At 45.3% G+C, this 12,350-nt stretch overlaps 1 protein-coding gene across 5 annotated transcripts in view; it reads right to left on the bottom strand.

Annotated features, from left to right (window-relative positions):
* The window catches only part of RGS14 (regulator of G protein signaling 14), a 161,801-nt gene that overhangs the window by 87,487 nt on the left and 61,964 nt on the right, over window positions 1-12,350 (bottom strand). For all 5 annotated transcript variants that reach the window (XM_069244481.1, XM_069244482.1, XM_069244485.1 and 2 more), the window contains 2 exons: window positions 7,073-7,233; window positions 5,262-5,354 (listed from right to left, as the gene is read on the bottom strand). In XM_069244481.1, the coding sequence (XP_069100582.1) occupies window positions 5,262-5,354; window positions 7,073-7,233 (254 nt within the window). The remainder of the gene's footprint in view (window positions 1-5,261; window positions 5,355-7,072; window positions 7,234-12,350) is intronic.

Below are 12,350 nucleotides of genomic sequence, written 5' to 3'. Positions count from 1 at the left end.
TCCAGGGCGGTAAATCTTTCAAGGTTTTGGCACAGATTGGCTCATCATCACCAGTACTCACTGGGCTATCCAGACCCTCCCCCGCTTCATCTCCCATGGCAGAGGCATCAAGCCTTATAGTGATCCTCCGCCAATAAGGATGCAACCACCTTCTTCACAAGAGCTCAACCAGTGCCATCTGACCTGGACCATTCAGTTGAAGGGTACTTATGAGCAGGGCCGAGTTCAGGAAGGTCACTGTGACGCTGCATAGTGTTTGATTTACTTGTTCTAACCATTCTTTACCTCGTTATAGGGAAAATAGAAGTGCTTGGCTGTATTTTGTCATTATTGGTTCCTATGAGGTACAGAAGTATGGTTTAGAAGCATTAAGTTCTTCCAGGATTCTTTTCCTTTCTTTCTCTAGAGGTGCCATGACAGACCTCCGGCAGCCATTGCACCATCTTACTTCACAGAGATTAGAATTCCATCACCATAATTTAATGTCATCAGAGTGGAGAACTGTTGGACTTTTGCTTATGCAGGGTCATCCCCAGTCTTTTTGCCTCCTGCCTCCTATTTTTTACTGACCTGTCGCTGTTGGCTTTTGAACTCTGAGCACTTTCCCACTGCTAACCAGTGCTAAAGTGCATATGCTCTCTGTGTGAAATTGTATGTGATTGGTTTATCCATGATTGGCATATTTGATTTACTAGTAAGTCCCTAGTAAGGTGCACTAGAGGTGCCCAGGGCCTGTAAATCAAATGCTACTAGTGGGCCTGCAGCACTGGTTGTGCCACCCACATAAGTAGCTCTGTAATCATGTCTCAGACCTGCCACTGCAGTGTCTGTGTGTGTATTTTTACACTGTAAATTCGACTTGGCAAGTGTACCCACTTGCCAGGCCTAAACCTTCCCTTTTCTTACATGTAAGGCACCCCTAAGGTAGGCCCTAGGTAGCCCCAAGGGCAGGGTGCAGTGTATGGATAAGGTAGGACATATAGTAATGTGGTTTATATGTCCTGACAGTGAAATACTGCTAAATTCGTTTTTCACTGTTGCAAGGACTGTCTCTCTCATAGGATAATATGGGGGCTACCTTTAAATATGATTAAAGCGTAGATTCCCCCTAGAGAGTAGATGGACATGTGGAGTTTGGGGTCCCTGAGCTCACAATTTAAAAATACATCTTTTAGTAAAGTTGATTTTAAGATTGTGCGTTTGAAAATGCCACTTTTAGAAAGTGAGCATTTTCTTGCTTAAACCATTCTGTGACTCTGCCTTGTTTGTGGATTCCCTGTCTGGGTCAGTTTGACAGTTGGGTTGTTTTTCACCTCACACCAGACAGTGACACAAAGGGAGCTGGGGTGTAACCTGCATTTCCTGATTAGCCATCTCTGCTAGGAGGGAGGGGTGGAGTGGTCACTCTCATCTGAAAGGACTGTGCCTGCCTCTAACAATGCCGGCTCCAACCCCCTGGTGTGTGTCTGAGGCCTTGCCTGGGCAAGGCAGGATTTCACAAGTAGGTGTGAGTCCCCTTTGAAGAAAGGTGACTTCAAAGACTAAAATGGGTATAAGAAGGGCACCCAAATCTACAGACTTCAGAAACACTTCTGGAATCAAGAGAAACCTCTGCCTGGAGAAGAGCTGTTAGCTGAGGAGGAAGTGCTGCCCTGCCTGTGACTGTGCTTTGTGGAGCTTTCCTGCAGTGCTGCTTCTGCCAGAGTAAGAGGGCAAAGACTGGACTTTGTGTGCCTTCCATCTTGAGAAGAAATCTCCAAGGGCTTGATCTAGAGCTTGCCTCCTGTTGTTTGAAGTCTCAGGGACAGCAAAGACTTCTCTCTGCCAGCACCTGGAGCCTCTGGAGAGACTCCTACTCTGCCCTGTGGTGCCCATCCAGTCCTGGGACCCTGAAAGGAGAAGCTGGCAGCCTAAAGACAAGAAAATCCACGCACAGAGCGCCGTGCGGGGAAAAGATCGACGCGAATCCGATCTGCGGCTGAAAAACGACGCGCCGCCCACTCCGCAGCTGAGAAACGACGCTCGCAGGAAACGCGACCGAAGAATCGACGCACGGAGCAGGAGAAACGACGCGCAGCATCGCTGACGGAGGCTGGGAGATCACAACCTGCGCGGCTGGACCTTCGACTCATTGTGCGGCTGGATTTTTTACTCGAGTACCGCCGTGCGGGGTTATTTTTGACGCACACCAGGTACATTTTCACTCTAGCAGCGCTAGTGTGTTTTTAAAACTACTTAAAGACTCTTTTTGATTTTTAATTAATAACTTGACTTGTGTATGGTGGATTTTTGTCGTTTTGGTCTTGTTTTGTTTAGATAAATATTTCCTATTTTTCTAAACCTGTGTTGTGTCATTTTGTAGTGTTTTCATTGAGTTACTGTGTGTGTTGGTACAAATACTTTACGCCTAGCACTCTGAGGTTAAGCCTACTGCTCTGCCAAGCTACCAAGGGGGTAAGCAGGGGTTAGCTGAGGGTGATTCTCTTTTACCCTGACTAGAGTGAGGGTCTTTGCTTGAACAGGGGGTAACCTGACTGTCAACCAAGGACCCCATTTCTAACAAGAACCCTGCAGAAACTCATCTGGAGCACCTATCATCACCACCTATTCTTCTAACACCCTACTCAACTTGGATTGCCTAGCCTACATTGGCCCAGTGAGGACAGTTAGTGGAACTCATATTACCTGTACACTTTCCTGCCAAGCGCCTGTAGCCCCACTAGACTAATTTCTTCATTTAACTCCTCTGTGTGGACTGTGGTGCTGTCAAACCATCTCAGTTCGCTATGTCCAAGAGAGGTTTCTTGTGGTTGAATATTAGATTGGTTCTCAGTTGTGAGCATGTATCATTGATTTATCAAACATCACACGTTAATGTGAGATAGTCATGATTTTTTGCTGGGGGTGGGAAGAGAAAATCTGAACCTGGGCCAGGTTGCCACTGCCTTAAGCCTTTAAAAGCTCAGGTATTATAGCATGTTGAAATACGCTGTTAATTTGTATGAGACGTCCAGCTGCCAATGCCATATCTGCCTTTGGGGTATGTGATCATTTTTTTAAATAGCTTTTCTTTAAGCCCATCTCACAAAACTCATCTGCTAAAAATCAAGAAATATTTATATGTTTTAAAGGCAGTTTCTGACAGTGTCGCTCCATTCCCATTGTACACATAAAAATAAAATGTCATGTTCATGGATCACCTCAAACATTACCTGCTGCTTTTCAGTGACAAACAAATAAGTTGATAGACATGAATATGTAGTTTACATTATAAACAAGTACCTCAAACCTCACTCAAACAACTTAAAGTGTCTTATGCTTCACGGCCAAACTCTGGTCTTCAACAAATAAGTTAGACCATATTGCCCTAATCCTTTCAAGTTTTAAATGGCTGTCAACTGATACAAGAGTCAAATTTTAAATGGGACCAAAGCCTAGAAAGCCCTGAACCGGATTCAGCATCAAACTTGGCCAATCTATTGGGTGGACAAGGAGGTCCAAGTGGCCGGGACACTTTGTACTTAAAACTGTCGAAATTCAGAATGCCCAAGGCTAACAACACTTTTTTGGGAGTGAAAACTGCTTTGTGGTACTCTCTTCCAGCAAATTTATGGACCAATATTTTTCTTGCGGTATTCAGGTGATACCCAAAAACTCACTTATACCAGCTGTCCCTCAAAATATGTCTTTCTGTCTGTTCTTACAGAAGCACAAATCTTCTCTTACCTTAGCTAGCTTCTGTTGCTATTAGATGTATCTGTCATTAAATGTAGAATGCCCTAATACGTTATGGGTGCAGCAATGCTAGATAACACAGTTATATAAATAAATAAATAAATAAATAGAAACTACACATATACTTACCAACATCTATATTTATCTAGCAAAATGTGTACCTCGACTTTGACTGGAAAACAGACCCACTCCCCTTAAAGGGAAGAGTATGATAGAGTTGTTACGTCATTCCTGTGATGATGTAATATCATTTCACATGATTAATATAATTTCACATAATCTATAGTTCTCCAACTATTATCTACGGCTTGGGAGTCAGGCGCGGGTTGACTGGCACTTATGCACAAACCTCTCACTCGTCTATTAATTTTGTTGAGTGGGTCTGGAGAAGGGTTTTCTCCATGGACACAGGCCATGAGGCGGGATATGATGTTGGCCTTGCAAGGCATCTTGTTGGTGCAGCTGTTCATAGGACCTGGGATGCCCCACAAATAATTAGGTGAATATGGGTTTTCACGGCTTGGAGCACAGGTCTCATCGTGATCTGGGTTCGGCTGTACACACGCTGCCCGCCATCCCGACCTATGCCCAGTATCAGCAGGGCATGACTGAGAAGCGTCACAGTAATGGTCAGTTTTGGAAATAGCTTGGCAAATACCGTTACTGAGGAAGTATTGTGTCAATTTTGTCATTTGGCCTTTAAGTAGCAGACATAGTAGGAAAGCTGATAAAAATTGGTTAAATATATAAACTTCGTCAAATAAATATGAAGTGATATTAAAAGAAGACTGACAAGCCTAGTAGTAGGAGATGTAACGTAGATAAGCATGGACAGCCCAACCAGGAGATAAGAATAAAATGAGGCCAAGTCACTCAGACAACCGGCTGGAAGAAGTGAAAACATGAGAAGTTGTGGCAGAGCAGGTGGACCAAAAGGATGGATTCTATGTAGGGTTGGAGTTGGGGAGTAGCTAAAATTGCGTATTGAAGGCTACAAGTCGAGGTGCAAAGGATGGTAATGTGTCGCTCTCAACCATGGCCTCTCAGATATGTGTTTTTCTTACATAATAACCACAGTTACTTGTTTATCACAGTTTCCATCCCAATGAAGGTGATGCTCAAACAGTAACCTTAACTTCCTGGTTTCTCTGACCCTTGCAAGCCATCGTCAATGTAGGAATTAATTTGTAGGTGGAGGACAGAATACTCAAGGCTTCTTCTTACTACCCTAGGACAGGGTTCTGCAAAGTCGGTCCTGGAGAGCCGGGTCCATGCCAGGTTTTTAGCATATCCACATTTAGAAAAAAGATGTTTCAGAAATCTACATTTTTCTAAATGTGGATATGCTAAAAATCAGGCATGGACCCGGCTCTCCGGGACCGTATTTACAGAGCCCTGCGCCTAGGAGGAACAGAGCTGCACTTGTGAAGACATGATGATTCCTTGCATACATCACTTTTGTGTGAATTTACAAGTTAGATTGTCAACAGGTTCCCTTTTTTCCCACTCCCAGCCCTTCCTCCTACCTGAGCACTGTCCTCGGCGGGAATGTGCTGAAACTTCTCGCAGGCCTCCCAGAAGAAGATATTCTCGGCGCTGAACTCCTTCTTAAGAAACTCCTACAGACGGTGGGGTCCGGAGAACGTGAAGGAGAGAAGGAGGAATGAAGGAAGCGTGAACAAAGAAGGGAAAGAAAATGGGGGGTGGAAAGGGAAGTTGGCGAGGGGAAGGGAAGCAGGAATGAGAAGGTGAGCAGCGTGGGATTGCCAGGGGAAGAACATGAATCAGGAGGACAAAGGCAGAAATGAAGGCCGAGGGTAGGAAGAACCGCAGGAGTGAGACAGTGGAAGGAAGGTGAGCAAGAAAATAAGAAAGCAAGGAAGGAAGAGAGAGAGATTAATATGTATTTACAAATCAAATGTAAAACTCAGAATACATTATAGCGAAAAAATGTAAACTGTAATCACGTCTATATCCAGATCACATTAAAACACGTCGCAGTATCTGTTGATTTAAGAACTCCTTTACGAAACAGTGATTCTACTTTTGTAATGAAAAATGGTAAGCTTTATTTGTAATAAATAAAAAAAACTCAGTATCCTGATTCCTAACACTGAGAAAGCCCAACAAATTGTAGTTTTTTTTCTGAGCAAAATATAATCAAATCTGAAGTTAAAGCATTTTTGCAAAAAGTAGAAACGTCAATTTGTTCATCCAATACTCGAAAGTGTCAAAGACTTCTTCAAGACACACATTTGGCTTGCAAGCAAGTTTCTAACATTTCCGTTCACAGACAGATTTGAGGAGTATTGTGTATATGAATAGCAGAGGCGCGTGATTAATTCAAATATGAAAGTGCACATAAGTTGAATTATATACTTTGTCTGTTTAAAATGCAGATAGTGATAGAGCTGTGCTCATATACTGTTGGGTCACCAACCCCGTAGTCATTCAGTCAGTTCCTGTGGTAACATAACTGGGATAGGCCAAAAGGCCAACATTCCAGGTATACAAGCAACAACAGCAGCAAGCCAGCAGAGAAGTATACTAGGAAAAAAGCAGAGGGAAAATGGAAAGGTGGACATAAAAGCAAATGTGGAGCAGTGGAAAATATTTCCAAATCCTTTGAGCAAAATGAGAAAGCCTGCTTATGGATGTCAGTCACAATGTGAAAATGCAAATATAGGAGTATAAATCAAAGGCAAAAGAGAACATGTAGAAAAGGTCAGGAAAAAGTACAAAATATAAAATAATGTTTTTCCACTATTTACAGCACAACGCAATAACCAGTGGCAATTAATAAGTAGTAAAAGAGCAAATTCCGAGGAGGACAAACCATGTGATCGTGACTGCCAGGGTGGAACAGCTTGAGTGGCGGGCAGGACCTTTGGTTACAGGCTGGCCATAGAGGGGAGGTGATGGGCCAGGGACGCAGAGTGAGCGTGAGAGGGTAGGGGGCACGAAGAGAAGGTGTGTTGTGTCGATGTGGACAGCAAGTGTAGAGGGCCAGAGGCAGCCGGGAGAGCACAGCTATTTCAAAATGGCAAAGCCCGGGGGGGCACAGTCAGAGAAGGCTGACGGTAATAAGAGTGAGTCTCTTTGCAGGACAGCCCCGTTTACAGGGGCGAGATTGGCAAGGTCTGAGCACTGTTACCAAAGGGGTGCGATTAGAAATGGGGTGCAATTGACAGTTGTGGTAAGGTCAGTAGTGAAAGCCATCCAGTAGAGGGCGCACTGTCAGAAGGGAGCATCCAGTCATCGGGAGGTGTGCCCAACATCCCATCAAAGTCAGCAGCACACCTCACAGAGAAGCGCCATGGCCTGCTGCTCAGCTTACCGTGAAGTATGCCACCCCCAGGGGGTCCTGCAGGAGGCGCTCGAAGGACACGGCCCAGCTGGCCACTGCACGCTCACTGGAGGATCCCGAGCGCCGGACACTTGGCAGACTGGTCAGGCTTTGGTTGCTTCCCCGTCCACCGACGTCAGCGCTGCTTAACTCTGAAGGAGAGAGAGGAGGTTACTGAATACACACATTCATTGAGAGAATGGTGGGCCAGGGTGTTCGAATAGACAGAACATGAGCACCTAATCCGAGCAGGTGTTTGCTTTGGGGCTGATCATCGGAGGGTAATTGAGAAGACATCAGGAAATATTGTGGGGCTTCCTTACATTGCATAATCTAATGAATTATGCACGTTCAGCGCGACGGGCATGGTGAAGCTGAATAACAAGAGCTTGTGGTTACGAAACTCAATGTGACAGATTTATGTTGACCTCAGAAGGATGAATGCCTGGGTAGTCTGCTGGGACCGTTTTTACTGTTTATTTATCTAACATTGCCTACAGCATCCTCAAATCCACAGTCTTCCATACATTGCAAAACGCCTAAGCATGGTGTCCTAACAACTTCAAAACTGACCCCGATTTGCAAATATGGGCCACTTTCTAGCTGTCTGATTCGCATATGGGCCCACTTGTACTTCGGTGCCCGGGTCCTTTTTCTGTCCCGGTCCGAGCTCGACAGAATGTGGGGGTGGCGGGTAGCTTGCACAGGGGCGGGGTACAAGGCCGCACAGGCTCAGCGGGTTAGTTAAGAAGCCATCCAGGGAAGTGAAAGTGGCAGTGACTAGTTAAGTGTGCTTTTAGGTGCAGAAGCAAGGAAATGGCCTGTCAGCTCCCTGTCCTTTAAGAAGGGGGTAAAGGATAGGCCCATCTTCAGAGGCCCCGACGCACTCCCGCCTGGCATTGCGTGTCCCCCTTTTCAGAGGACTGTACGATGCTGGGTCTCAACACGAATCCCCCTGAGCAATCCCCGGATTCTGACTCACTCTTCAACCAATCCCTGTCCTAATTGCCTAGTTAATAAAATCCGTTTGAAAAGTAAAAAAATCCTTCTGTCAAACAATCAGATAAAAAAGCAGTAGCGTTTGATTAATTTGTTGGGAGTCAGACGTATTTCGATTTTTTAAATTGGACCTGATACTAGCTGCTTGGCTAAAATCGCGTTCACAAACTTCACAAAACTTCTGGCCAAGTTGTATTTCCGATGGTTTAAAACTTCCCTTTAGAGCTGTCAAATATGAACCAATGTTAAACCCATGCCAAGGACGGCAAAACAAATATTGCTCGTTCCTTAGGTTACGTGATTACAGTCTGTTTAGAAATGCAGTTATGGCTCTGCTGACACGATGCCCCCTCTGGCCAAACAGTTCTCCTGAATGCCCTTGAAATGATTGGCACCTTTCGGCTGCACCATGTCAACCAGTGCATGATATGTGTGATGGACCAGACATTTGTAAAGTTGTGGGAGGGTGCACTCGGATGTTTTGTTGACTTCTGCAGGAGTGCAGCGACCCTTCATTAAGAACTCTTTGGCTCTTCTGGGGTTTCCAGAATGGTTAGTTTCAATCAATCAATCAGGAGTTGTAAACCGCAGCTAATCACCCTTAGGGTCTCAAGGCGCTGAATGAATGTGGGCTGCTCAGTCGAAGAGCCAGCTCTTGAGATCCTTCCTGAACTACTTCAGTGATGCCGTCTGCCTGAGCCTGAGGGGAAGTGTGTTCCATGCCCGGTCTGCTAGGTAGGAGAAGGATCTTCTTCCCGCTGTACCTTTCTGGATCTTGGGGGCGGCTGCAAGGGCGAGCTGGGAGGAGCGGAGATGTCAGATGGGTACGTAGAAGGTGAGGCGGTGGTTGAGGTATGCTGAGCCTATGTTGTGCAGTGCCTTGAGGGTGTGGATCAAGAATTTGTATGTGATGTGCTTGTTGATTGGGAGCCAGTGTAGGTCTCTAAGGTGGGAGGAGATTCGGCTGTGTCGGGGATGTCCAGGATGAGTCTGGCTGCTGCATTCTGGACTCGCTGTAGTCTTGATTGAAGTTTCGTGGTAATGCCAGCACATAATGCGTTGCCTTACTCCAGTTTGCTGGTGATGAGTGCGCGGGTGACTGTCTTCTTTGTATCTGGGGGAATCCATTTAAAGATCTTCTGCAGGAGACGGAAGGTGTGGAAGCTTAGTGAGGAGATGATGTTAACTTGGTGGGTCATCGATAGAGTGGAGTCCAGGATGATGCCCAGGTTGTGCGCATGGCCCGTGGGGACATTACAAAGTGCAGTGTGCCACCAGGAGTCATTCCAGGCAGAAGGGGAGGAGCCGATCATGAGGATCTCTGACTTGTCCGAGTTGAGCTTGAGGCAGTTGGCCTCCATCCAGGCGGCGACTGCTCTCATTCCGTAGTGGAAGTTCCCTTGGCTTGCACGGAGTCCTTGCCGTGGTTGTGAGAAGAGCTTTGTCAGAGGGCAGGGTTGGCATTCCGGAGCTCACCTCTAAACTCTGGCATCGATTGGTCAGCCAGTGTGTGCTGCTTGTGAGCTTGGCAGCAGCCCAGGTTGCTCGCACTGCCTGTATGTTTATGTTCTGGCCATTAGCGTGTTTATCACAATTAGGGTTATTAATGCACTGCCCCATAGGGATCACTATAGTAGCCCAAACTACTGGTATGTGGTTAAGTAAGCAAATGCACCTGTACCGTTTACACCCAACTGCATTGCCCCCATCAAAGGTGCCAGCATTGCCATCGCCACCCGTCATCCCATGTCTTCCCCTGACACAGCTTCACAGTGCTTCAGAAATCCCCAGTTATGTTATGTCAGCACAGCACTCCATAAATTGCAATGCACACTGCGCATTTTGCCATTTGTTTAAAATAATTAGCAGCTCACGTGAGTGATCCGAGTTGTTTCATGCCTTGTGATTTTCCCTTTGCATTCTGCTATTTGCATTCCTGCCATGATGATATTCAACATAATGCAAGTACCACATGCAAGTACCACAATTCAATTCAAGGAAACCCAAAAGCGAATATAGCACCTCCTCCCCATCCCCCCACCTGGCTCAATGATGCCCATGAGATCCACGTCAGAGGTTCTCCCTGCTTCAGGGTGCAGTCGGGCCTGGGCATGGGAAGTGTGGGGAAAGCAGGGATTTATCCCCCCCCCAGATTTTGGACTGGGGGGAACACAGGGGACAACTTTGGGGGGATGAGAGGGGACAAAAGATAGTCATCCGCCACAGCGTCCTCAGCCATACCTCAGCTTCACGCTGACCAAGCGGAGGATGAAAGTTCCGCTGACCCAGACGTCTTCAGCATTTCAGTGGCGCTATAACTAGGGGTGGGGCAAGTGCTGCTGCCCCCCCTCCCCACCCCCAGGTAGCTTGCAAACATTTAGCAGGACAATGAGTAGGACAGTGAGGTTGCTGTTTCTTTCTGCATTTGAAAGACGGTGAAAGGTTGAATGCCATTAAGCACTGAACAGCTGCTTCTCACAAGTTATTTTTAAATCTCCTGTAGATCTATGTTTACATTGTCTTCCTGGGAAGCACGCATTTTCAAAGAACTGGCACATGAAATTCATAATAAAGAAGCATATCTCAATTCAAGGAACCAATATATTTTTCATTTTTTTAAGCCTCTTTTTATTATTGTTTTCAGTTTACATCTTACTTTATATACCACTTGTGAACAATGCGGTTCCATATATACATGTTTACGTGTGTTTTGTAGGTATGACGTACGTCTTCAGAAGGCTATGGTGTAACATATAAACACAATCACTTAATGATTTTGGATTAACTTTGCTGTGTGGCTGCTAGCAAACCATCATCCCTTTAAGTCTGTTCTGCAACCTGGGGCACCACTTTGTCAATGCAAACAAATATTATAGTACAGTGGAGCATGTCAGGCTGTGTTACGCAACCAATCTACTTCTGTGTCCTCCAGTAATGATCCTTGTATAGGTCTATATTTAACAAAACTCTGCAACACTTCATACCACAAATCTGACAATGGGCGCCTACACATCCCACATGCCTTCTCTCTCCTTAATGTCTCTTCCTGTGTTCTAGCCTACGCTTCAGCATCCGTTTTCCATCTTGCAAATGTTGGTCCATGATAAGATTTCCACATCACTGACACTAGTTGTTTTACCATTGAGAGTGCCAAGTCTAAGAGTTGATTACACACTTTTCTAGGGTTGAGTCTACTGAATCCAACTAAACAAAAGTCTTACCTACATTTAATTATGTAATCTTGAGGCCTACTTAAACACTGTATTATTTGATCCCTATATTCCCTAATCTAGATTTAGTCCCACACTGTGTTGAAGTCATTTGCATGTAGAGACTTGCACAAGGCTTAGGGTCTCCTTCATATATCTCACAGATTTTCATGGAGAAGAGGTATGACTGGTGTAAAAAGTTAAATTGTATATACTTTCAGCGCAGTGTTTCTCAGCACTTTTTGAGTATAGACTGATACTGTCTCCCATTCCTTGTCTTTTATCTCATGGCCTATAATAGTCTGCCATCTCTCTCTGAATTAGTCTAGACCCCTTCTAAACATTTTGGTAAGTGCTGTATAGAGATATGCAACCATGTGCCTACTATTCCCTCTCTCCAATGCTAAAGTAATGCATGTATAGTCCTGTGTCCCATAGTCCCTCAAATATTAGTTTCAGTGCACAACGGTTCAAAAATTGAACAGGGGCCAAGCCCAAATAGGGAGCTCCACACGTGGGAGGATAATCAAGGACAAAGCTGAAGCATGCAGTGGTTGTCCAGAGGTCCTCGCAATGCCTAGTTTCCAAAATTTCAATGGTCCCAAAAGTAATGAACTGGGTCTAGGGGCTTTGATGGACTTCGGCATTAGAACCGCAATCAGAGCACCCTAGTTTGTTTATTACCCCAATTCCTCAACATTCGCACTATCAATCCATCATGCTATGCATTCTAGATGGGCTATCAGGTAATGTAACTCTCACTCAGGAGCACTAAAGCCTCCTTGCAAATTGTGTGTTTAACCGAATCCCAACACAACCCTCTGTCTTCCTCTGTTCCATACTAGTAGTTGAAGTAGTGTGTCTATGAAAACCACTTGATAGAGCTACAAACCAGGGAGGTAGTAAAAGTATAGCAGCTTGGGCAGGGCCCCCATCTTGGCAAGAGCGATCCTTGCCATAATCACCATGATGAGGGAGTGCCAAATGCCAATGATCATTTTAAAGCCCTCATTGTGACTCCGAAGTTACTGTTTCTCAGGTCCATCGGTCAGTGATGTATA

This window comes from Pleurodeles waltl, chromosome 7 (assembly GCF_031143425.1).
Source record: "Pleurodeles waltl isolate 20211129_DDA chromosome 7, aPleWal1.hap1.20221129, whole genome shotgun sequence".
In the NCBI taxonomy this organism is placed as follows: Eukaryota; Metazoa; Chordata; class Amphibia; order Caudata; family Salamandridae; genus Pleurodeles; species Pleurodeles waltl.
The sequence above is the reverse complement of the archived record's forward strand: the minus strand, read 5'-3'. Positions and strand labels throughout refer to the sequence as shown.